At 31.0% G+C, this 10,697-nt stretch overlaps 4 protein-coding genes across 4 annotated transcripts in view; 3 read left to right on the plus strand and 1 right to left on the minus strand.

The window, feature by feature from the left end:
• The first annotated feature begins 2,579 nt into the window (after nucleotides 1-2,579).
• On the plus strand, nucleotides 2,580-4,117 carry LOC113385967 (translation initiation factor IF-2-like). The gene is made up of 3 exons (XM_026623785.1): nucleotides 2,580-2,871; nucleotides 3,301-3,828; nucleotides 4,095-4,117. Exons 1-3 carry the CDS (start codon nucleotides 2,580-2,582, stop codon nucleotides 4,115-4,117), a joined length of 843 nt encoding a protein of 280 aa, XP_026479570.1.
• Nucleotides 4,118-4,250: 133 nt separating this feature from the next.
• Nucleotides 4,251-6,046, plus strand: LOC113385968 (c-Myc-binding protein homolog). The gene is made up of 2 exons (XM_026623786.1): nucleotides 4,251-4,364; nucleotides 5,762-6,046. Exons 1-2 carry the CDS (start codon nucleotides 4,290-4,292, stop codon nucleotides 6,044-6,046), a joined length of 360 nt encoding a protein of 119 aa, XP_026479571.1. The 5' UTR covers nucleotides 4,251-4,289.
• A 638-nt stretch (nucleotides 6,047-6,684) lies between these two features.
• On the plus strand, nucleotides 6,685-8,225 carry LOC113384481 (protein AAR2 homolog; the record flags this gene model as incomplete). Its single annotated transcript, XM_026622196.1, is given in 2 exon segments — nucleotides 6,685-7,462; nucleotides 7,870-8,225. Coding segments are annotated over 2 exon segments (1,078 nt in total), but the record flags the coding sequence as incomplete, so codon positions are not given.
• A 929-nt stretch (nucleotides 8,226-9,154) lies between these two features.
• The window catches only part of LOC113385969, a 3,712-nt gene continuing 2,169 nt past the window's right edge, over nucleotides 9,155-10,697 (minus strand). Inside the window, exons 2-5 of the mRNA XM_026623787.1 lie at nucleotides 10,183-10,302; nucleotides 9,777-9,929; nucleotides 9,392-9,584; nucleotides 9,155-9,327 (exon numbers count right to left, since the gene is read on the minus strand). Coding sequence (XP_026479572.1) covers nucleotides 9,155-9,327; nucleotides 9,392-9,584; nucleotides 9,777-9,929; nucleotides 10,183-10,302 — 639 coding nt within the window. The remainder of the gene's footprint in view (nucleotides 9,328-9,391; nucleotides 9,585-9,776; nucleotides 9,930-10,182; nucleotides 10,303-10,697) is intronic.

Raw genomic sequence — 10,697 nt, forward strand, 5'->3', positions numbered from 1 at the left:
ATTGCTATCTACATTTTCAAATGAAAATCGTTGTCACTGCTGCCTGACAACAGGCTGCTCGAAGTGGGTATCGAACCCGGGACCTCTGAAACAAGTCCCGTCGCTCTTAACCGCTTACCTACGGGCGAAATCGAAACAAATTAGCTTATCCCGAAATAAATAAGTAGTTTGACACGTAAACAAAATTTTCCAAGAATAAGCTTACTAACTTTTAATCAATCATCAATCCTCTTGATTTTGCAGTATGCGACCCCTTAGTTCTGGAACACCGAGTAAAAGAGGGTCCAGACGCCATCTGCTGGGGCGCCAATGAACGGTGGAGCGACTGTGGGCCGTCTTGTCCTGATAGTTGTTCCGACTCTTTGAGCGGACCTCCGGAATTTCGGTATTGCCCGGATCTTTGCGTTCCGTCATGCGTGTGCGAATCCGGATACCTTAGAAATCGGTGGAATGTTTGCGTGGAACCGGCCATATGTTCATAATAACATAACATCGGTTGCTTACTGTGATTTAAGTATTAGTTAGGGAAATTTTAATAAGAAAAGCATGAGTAAATATAGAGTTAACGATTATGAACTTGCCAATTGCATTTAGTAAAATGAAATTTTAGTATTTTATATAACAATAGAATGGTACACCGCCTTACGAGCGACTCGTTGTACGAGTTCTGTAGAACGGCTCGTTTGCTTCGTCATACGAGCAAAATTCAGGAGAGATTCATTGGTTCGTCATACAAGTAAGATTCGAAGTACGTGCGAGTGAGAGGCGTAACGTAAACTTAAGGGGGTGCGAATGAAACAGGTTCATATAATATCAATTTTAATAAGGATTTTTGTATGTCGCCTTTAACTATAAATAAAGTAAATTATTTTAATGTTAAAATTTTTAATTCATTAATGTTTTAGTCATTTTCTATTTGTTAATGTGCTATGTGTTTGCAGAATATGTATTATATTTGATCTTAGCAATGAAGTTTCATTTATTTTTATTATTAAAAAACACTGTGCTGGAACGAATTAACGGCACTTGAATGTATTGCTTCGGAATACGAGCGATTCGACATGCGAGCGTGGTTACGGAACAAATTAAGCTCGTAAAGCGGAGTACTATTGTAATTGTTAGGTTATGACCATAATTGGTTTACTTTAATTCACAGTTATTATTAATTTTTAGTGAATCAGAAGAAGAAATAAGTTTGTGAATATTATATACAAACCGAAAACTTATTGATACAATAACTTGAACTCATAGTTTTATTAGGATTTTATTTTAAGTATAAATTTATTTTGTAGTATAATCCACATAGATTTTAGATTTGATACTAAAACTCGATGGATGTATCATTTTGTGGAATGTGTTTTCGATTACAATATTTAAGCTGTCAATGAAATTTTTCACCAATTTGAACTTTTCTCTTGTACGTTATATTAGTTGTAGTCCAATATTTTAAAATTTAAAAAATCTTTTTTTCTGTTAATTGACCCTCTTAAGAATTACTAAAAAAATACGTTTTTATAATCCTATATACAGTTACATATTTAATTTTACTAAATTGCGATTTGAAACTAAATTTTGTAGTAGTCTGTAATTTATTTTAATTTTAAACAACTGCCATTCGCTTAATATTCAAACAACTTTCTTTTCACACAACATTTGAAATAGTTATTACATTGTAGGTTTATTTTACATCATAATAAATCGTAGTAATCAATTGCATTGTGATTAACTTTAGTTTATAACATCAACTAATATTATACATTACGCTATGGTCTAAAGATCTTCATATAATTTTAATACATGTCTACCTATATGCGGTAATGCAAGATCATCTGAGAGAAAACACAATTTAAATATTTTATTGCGAAATATTTATTCTATTTTCTTGTTTATAAATGCTAATGCCGCATAAATATTCTGTAATATAAATAATCGGAGAAATATATTCTTTGCTTTGAGTGAAGCTGTTAGATCTCTCCGATTTCTTATCCGAATCCTTTGCTTGAAGATGGATTCTCAGAATATAGTACAAGGCTTCCCATGTCGATAATTTTTTGCACTATGGTTATATTAATAAATATTTAAAATTATCATTTGCTTCAAACAGCTATTGCAATATTCAGTAGCCATGTGTAGTACTAGAAAGTGTTTGTGGACATCGTGTATACGTTTATTTCACATTTGTTAGAGATAATAATAAGGAAATAATTATACGTAAGATTATATTTATTTGTAATTTATTTGTTAAGAAATTATTTATAAATTTCTGAGTGCTACTATGTATAATTAATAAATTAATAAATTTGAATAATTTGTATAATAATAACAAACAAAACAATATTTTATATCTGACATTTTGCGTTAAGTACAAAATATGTTTAAATAAATTTTAAGTTCAATAAAAAATAGATTTATTTATTAAAACACTAAGATAGAAAAATTTTTACTTCCCATATATGCCAAGCTTGTCATGTATTTCTACTATGCCACTTAATAAATTATAACGTATCTATGAAAATATGCAATCCACATACCGTTAAACATTATCAGACCAAAATTAATTGATACAAATAGATGACAAAATGGGTAGCGGTATAGAATTGAAAAGGGCAGAATTTCGGAAATATTTAGAACGCTCTGGTGTTGTAGAAGCTTTAACACGAGCTCTGATTGCCTTGTATTCAGTTGAGAACAAACCTGATGATCCGGTAGAATTTGTCAAAAATAATTTAATGGAACGCGATAATGATGCTAATACCTTGCTGGATGAACTCGAAGGTGCTCTGCATCGGGTCAATGAATTAGAGCAGGAATTGATAAAACTTCAAGAAGAAGCAGGCTTACCGCCGGATGTCAATATACCCATGACACCAGGTACCTAGAATATTTATACTCAAGTCCAAAAATCATATCCAATTGCCGAAAACCAATAAGATTATGTTGGAATGTATTTAAATAATGAACCCGCCTAAAAGATCTATTACTTTAGCAGTTATAATGAACTTAATAAACGCAAATTTTGTATGAGCAGTATTATACCTTCATTTTTGGTTGGCCTAAACTGTTATGGTTTGTTCTGCCCATTCTAATATCTATTATATTTGAATTTCGAGTCAATCAATTTCATATACGAATATTTACATAAAATTTATTAAAAAAATTTAAAATAAAATAATATTTTGATTGATTAGACTTATCAAAATACTCAATTTAGACAATATTTTTAAAATAAGTAGTTGATAAAATTACTAATAAAATTATTTTAGCTAAATTATTTTTGAAATAAACTTTATTCCTATTCAGAAAATACTGGTTCAGAGCAAGAATTAGCTTCCGGAGATATTGTTGAAACAAGCGGCGATGCAGCAGGTGAACAAAAAGCTGATGTTGTAGATGAGCCGCCAAAAATTGAAAGTGAAGTATCAGAAGTTCCGAATTCTGAGGAAAATAAGACTTCGGAATTACAGCAAAACGTGGTTTCTGAATCTGTTGAGAAGGAACAAGTTGAACCTGTAGCCGAAGAAAATGTCGCATCATCGCCCGAAGAAAATGTCGCACCATCGCCCGAAGAAAATGTCGCTCCATCGCCCGAAGAAAACGTCGAACCCACAACGGGAGAAGTAGTTAGAGATGAAACAACTTCTCCTCAAGCAGAGCAACAACAAGCTACTGAAGAGCAACCACCAGCAAACGAAGTAGAACAGCAACCAACAACCGAAGCAGAGCAACCGGTTGCTGAAGAAGAGCAAAAGGTGGATCAAGAGGCCGCCCAAAAAGAAACTAAACGACCATCTGAAATCACCCCACCTCCTGCAGGTAGCGAGGAGGAAAGTTCGTCAAATCAAATAACAACAGTGGAACCATCTGCGGAAACAGAAAAAATAGAGGCAGAAAACAACGGCGATGACAAAAAGAAAAACAAAAAGGACAAAAAATGAATAATTTAAAAATTTTAAGTTGCGTTTTAATAAAAAAGATATTTTTAACGAAATTGCCTTTTCATAGCAAAAATGATCTATGTTTATGGTTGTGAGCGCTGACTCGCCGCTGTTATCACATAATATGTAATTTTATCCACAAATATCACATTACTAAAGATAAAAAGTGTTTAGCGCATTGAGTTTGTCATTCGAGTAAGCACTGAAAATATTCAGTTATTCTAAAACAATTTTTAAAAAAATACGTCAAAAAAATAAACATGACATTTTAAATAAAAAAATACCTAAATTTATAATAAATAACATCATTTTATCAAAATTATAAGTTTTATTTAACAATATTCTTTAACAACTATGTCAATCGATGCCAAGCGCGATGAATATCGCAAATACCTTGAAAGAACTGGAGCAATGGACGCCCTTACTAAGGTATGATGTTAACTAATTATTATATTTACTTGCATATGTCCAACCTTTTAGGTTAAAAAGACACTCACAATTAATAGCAATTTATCTAGCTTATTATTTTTTCAGCAATAAACCTCATTAATTGTATACAATATTACATATATTATTCCACAGCCACGTAGCACACGATTTGCTCATATGGTTTCAAGACACATTTTAGGCTATTTATAGTTATACTCTGACGATGATAAGGTAACATAATTATCAAAACAAATAGCGTGTTTCATCACTAAAGTTATGTACGTCATCACCTTGTTTATAAATATTCTTATATAAATATTGAATATATGAATTAAGGATAATATAAAGGACTCTGATGGGTAATTTTCTTAATAGTACCAAATAGTGAACGTATCGAACTCTAAAATTTGCATCTAAATAAATTATTAACTTCCCGTAGGGTAGTTATAGTAATGGGCCGAAAATTTCGGCATACCTCAGAAAAAATGGATGTGTGCGTGTGTGTGTGTGTGTGTGTGTGCGTGTGTGTGTTTTGTATGTCCGCATTTTTCGTCCACGTTTTCGAGCGCACGGATCAACCGATTTGAATGGTTTGAAAAACATTCGATTCCTATTAATAGAGAGATGTGCTGATTAGTTTGTGGCAAAGGCAGGTCCAGCCGTAACGGAGATATGGAGCAGAGTGCAGAAAATAGAAATCAAGTTTTTGAGGGAACGGATCATCTGATTTGTATGATCCAAAAAGCATTCAGTTCGTAATGATGGGGAAAAGTGGTTATTGGTTTTTGGCAAATGTAGGCCCAGCGGTTTCGGAGATACAAGGCTAAATGTTAAAAAATGGCAGTTTTTGAGAGAACTAAGCGTCCGATTTAAATGATTCAAAGAACTTTTTGCTTATTTCAACAAAATAATTGCTTTTGGAAAAAAAATTTGTTTCTAATTTTTTTCAAAAAATTACGCAGGCTAAGCACAGTATAAACGCCACTCTGGTACAAATGTTTAGCCAAGTGCGTTTAGACTGTTTATGTTCTGGAGCACTTTTTCAATTTTGTGAAAACTCTTGAAAAATGTGAAAATGCCGCCAAGCTAAGCACATTATACCGAATGCGTTTAGACTGTAACTATACGGCAACTATTCTTTTTTTGAAATTGAATTCAGAATGAAATGACGGTTGTTAATGTTCTGGAGATAAATTGATTTATGATTTACATTTGATTTGCTCAGATATAACAAGATAGCAAAAATAATGAAAGTTACAGTATTTGTAATAATATATTTGAAAACGTTTAAAATTTCTCGAATATTTCATTACAGTACGGGAAGTTCCAGCAATTTGCATTAAGGCACGACGCCATACACCACTAGTTTATATTCTTATTAAACGTTCACTTTTCAGGTCTTGGTCGCGCTATACGAAGAATCCGAAAAACCGGAAGACTCTGTGGGGTATATAAAAAGAAATCTAGGTGGATTTAGTGAGGAGGCAGATCTTGTCGCACAGTTGGAAAAAGCCAATGCAAGAATAAAAGAATTAGAAGAACAACTAGCAGGTGCAGGTGGATCAACGCCGACTCCAATAATAACAGAACCAGAAGAAGCACCTGCGGAACAACCTGCTCCGGAACCAGAGCCGGAAGCTCCAGCAGAACCACCTGCGGAAGAAGCCCCTCCAGCAGAATAGATTATTTATATTTCATAGATCTGTATCATTCATCTTATTCAAATAAACATATTTTGATTTGACATTTTTTGTAATACAAACATATAATCAAGTTCACCGGTGATAGAAGGACAATACACTTGAAAATCCATTCCTAAAAATATTGAAATTTACGATTTTTCGACTCGCGATTTCGTTGAGCTACAACTGATTCATTACAAATGGATCAGGATTTAAAAAATATATTCAATAAAGTTGGTATAATTTTTATAATTCAAAGGTACTTTACCTATCAGCATCTTATGAGTTAATAATTCATAATAAATTTTCAAAATGCTTGGTTTAGTCCAAAATTTTAGTAAATACATATATTTAGTTCTGTCATAAAATTTTTGCTTCTATTTGATTGGATTCATTTTATGAATGATGTTTTATCGTGATTAAGAGAATAAACTTCTTATTACATTTTTTTTAAGTTTTATGACTTTCGCTATTTGTTCAAATTTGCCGCTAAAATTTCTTTGAAACATTTTACGAAGTGAAGTATAATCAAGTACGACGCAATGATATTAAAATGTCAAATATTTGAGGTTAAGAAGCGCATGTAAACAAAATTAACTTAAAATAGTTAACATTAACATGAAAACGACATACACACAGAAAAGTTCTATCTAAATAACTTGTTTTATTTTTATTTAACTCAAATTTATTCATAATGGAAGCAGTTGAAATGAATCAAGATTTAGCCAAATATTTATTAACTGAAGGAGCATCACTGGTTCTCTTCAATGTCCCTTCAGGAACTGAATTCGGTATAGACATGAAATCCTGGAATACTGGCGATCAATTTAAGGGAATTAAAATGATTCCACCAGGCTTACATTATGTATTCTATAGTTCAGTAAGTGAATCAACTGGAGATACTGGCCACCGAGTGGGGTTTCTGCATGATTTCAAATCTAAAGAAATGGTTATTAAATTTTGGGATAACGAACTTGAAGAACTCACTGACAAGAGTTTATCTGATGAAGAAATTAATCGTATAAAAAATAATCTTTTAGAACTAGATAGGTATTTAGGTCCATATCCTTTTGAGATATATGATATGTGGAAAGACTTGACGGACAACTTAACATCAGAACAAGCAATAAACTTGTCACCTAGTTGTGGCTATATAAAGTCAGCTTTAGAACTTCAGTCATGTAATGATAATGATAGGCCCAAAGGTGCTCAAAATACTAGATCACATAGAAAACTTAATTGGGATATATCTGACGAAGAAGGTTTTTTACCAAATTTGCATCCTTTACCTGGAACAGCACCTAGATTATCAACTTTACCACCTAGATGTCCAGAAAATGCTAAACCTGAAGAGATTACTAAATATTTTTTGGATTCAACACATTCTCTAGAATTATTACTTAGAAGTTATGATAGGTAATAAATATGAATTTTGGCATTTCATATACATATACATTTTTTTTGCTAGCTATTGCTTTTTTCCTTTTTGTCGAAGATGAGAACTTTTAAAATTATATATTAACAATCTAATGAATTATATTAAGTTACGATATATTACAACATACAAATCAAATAAGATGCTTGTGTGAGATAGAAGCTTTAAATTATATATACACATATGTGTATTAGATTTATACACAGCAACACCATGCTTAACCTAGGGGTAGCGTTTCATCAAAGTAGAGCATAAATGTTAAACCGGCACTTGCTGCTTATGTATATTTTTATATAATCTTATTTATTGCATTATAAGAGTCTAATGATTTGGCTCAGCATCTATAATATGTTTGGGCATTGAAATTCATTTTTATGTTGTTTTTCAGGCCAACAGATGTAATTGGTGAATTACAATTTAGTTTTGTTATATTTCTAATTGGCCATAGTGTGGAAGGATTTCACCATTGGAAAAAGTTACTCAACATATTATGCACTTCTGAATTGGCATTGAAATTACACACTTCTATGTATCTCCAGTTTCTAAAAACATTGCATACACATATACTGCAAGTTCCAAATGAATTTTTAATTGATATAGTGGATGGAAACAATTTTCTTTATGTTAAAAGTAGACAGTTATTTAAAAACATATATTCTAGTGGTCTAACAGTATTGATTAAAAGAGTTGATAAAATGATGGAAGATTTTACAGAAAAGTTTACTTGGAATTTTGAGGATCTTTGGACGAGGACCAAGAAGATTTGCCTGTTGTAGTGGAGTTGGATGACTAAGGTAATTTTTAGGAGAAACATTGAGGGTTACTTTTTCAGTTTTATTGAACCAATATGATAATTTAAATAAACATATGCTTTAATTTGTTATATACAATATGAACTAAACTATTTTATAAAACTCTACTTTATATACCATTCTTAAATTCTTAATTACTCTGCTTCTTCACATTTGCCTGTTCACAATATTTTAAAGCAATGTTTGTCTAGAACGGAAGGTATATGAACTACTAATTATAATAGAATATTATTTATAAACATGTTAAATATTACATATAGAAATATAGAATTAACTAACATATACCACATATGTTATATTTCTTGCTTTTGAAAGATGTTGGTATAGTAATGAGAGGTATTGTCCTAATTTTTTGGACTTAAATGCTTAGTTTGAATCTGAAAATATATAATTTTAAGGTAGTGATACATATTTTATTGAAAATAATTATTTTTATACCTGGCTCAAGTCATGTCCGAGCTCGTCTCTTGCAGCATTGATTAATTCTGGATGTTCTACCAGTGTATCAGATAAAGCTGCTAGCAACACATCTATAAATTTGATAATATATAATTAACAATTATGATATAAAATATGTATTTCATAATCTAATTCAACAGTCTTAATGAACAAATCTACAGAAAATTAAATGTGATTTTAATTAAATTTGATTATATGTAGTATACACAATGCACATACATTATACTTGTGTAAATATAGATTTATATATATTATCGTATAGTATATTATTATCACCTAAAATTTTTTTCTGGAGTGTTTTTGGTATACGTCCATGGGCTCCTTCAGAATCTAAAAATGTTGTTAGCCTTTCTAAAGCTTCGCCTGCATGACCTGAGCCATGTGTTAGTGATTCGGTAAACATCACCTGCAATTCATTTTAACCAACGTGTTACCATCATAACAATTAATGTAATTTACGTTTAGATTTACCTTAGCTAATTGATAAATAACTTCTTCTAATGAATATTCTGTATACAAAAAGTCTGCCAGTCTTAATCTACCTGCAATCTCCTCATAGTCAGCCAAATTAGTTTCTGAAGTTTTTGATACATATGAATTTGCATATTATAAAAAATACTTGATTTGAAAAGAACATACCTTTGATGTTATTAGCGGATTTTTCTAAATAATCAAGTTTATTCATTTTGTCTACTTTTGATTTCTTATATCCAGTTCTCATGATGTTAAGTGAATTTTCTGGTTTGTCATCATCATGCTCTTCTTTTAATTTATTTTGTAGATTGGTATACATAGGGTTTAAGGCAGGCTGGGTTGGCTTTATGTGCGGGCTCTGTATAAAATAATTTATAGCTTTTATGTTCAGAACAAACTAGTTATTAATAGAAGAATTTAAACAATCTTAATGAGATATCATAACATTCTCTTTTTTAGAGAAATTTTATAGAACAGTGTAATTATTAAATTATAATTATTAAATAACATAATCACATGTGAAAATATTACAAGAACAGATTATACATACCACAATTGCTTCCTTCAATGTTAAGTCACTAGGTGTATCTGCATCTCTGGTCACATCACGAAGAAGTCCTGATTTAGTGTCATAACGATTTTGAAGATATTCAATTCCAATTCTAATATCGCGTAAAAAGTTTATTGCTTCTTCTCGTGACATCTGAAAATAAAGGAATTTTTTAGGCTTAATTGAATTGCTGAAAAATGATAAAACATTGTCAAAATGAAAAAAACGTGTCGGGACTGTTCACATCTGTCCACTACCTGCTGCTCTTCACAGCATTTTTTACAGCTGTAAACTTTTATATTTTAATTTGTTATTTAACTATAACGTTATTAAATTAAAAGATCTAACGATTTGGCTCAATTACACTTTTTCTTTGCGTTTTTATTTAAAATTTACAAATACTAACCAATCGATTTTGTATGAATTCTTGTATGGCTTTAGCAACACCAGCTTCATCCCCCGTCCAAAATACATATTGAGCCATGTCTAAGGGAGAATATTGTCCAGAGTTGTACCATTGGTGATTCTAAAACAACAATTTTAATATTATTTTTAAAAAGATTACTAATAAATAAACTTTTGTGATCATATCAAATATTTTTTTATCACACTTATAATTACTTAATTGTTTAATGCTTTTATTCTTAGTTTTATGGTTGTCGTATTTTTAAGACTGGTTTTAATAAGATCATGACAAGTTGCTGCAAAAAAACACTTGCCGTAGGCCTATAATATTTTGCGATCTTTTTTTAGACAATGAACATTATTGATATGCAAAGTTTCATTCCAAAAAAAAAATTCACATCTGAATTACAAAGAAACGACTAGGCCTGTCTTTACCAAAAACTAATCTGCGTGGTTACCAACTGATGTCTTTCGAACTTTTGAATTTTCAAAATCGGTTCGGATTTTTTAGAGAAA

The sequence above is a fragment of the Ctenocephalides felis genome, unplaced genomic scaffold (assembly GCF_003426905.1).
Source record: "Ctenocephalides felis isolate EL2017-DRISC unplaced genomic scaffold, ASM342690v1 CF-g0.4_SCAFFOLD_03571, whole genome shotgun sequence".
Taxonomy (NCBI): Eukaryota; Metazoa; Arthropoda; class Insecta; order Siphonaptera; family Pulicidae; genus Ctenocephalides; species Ctenocephalides felis.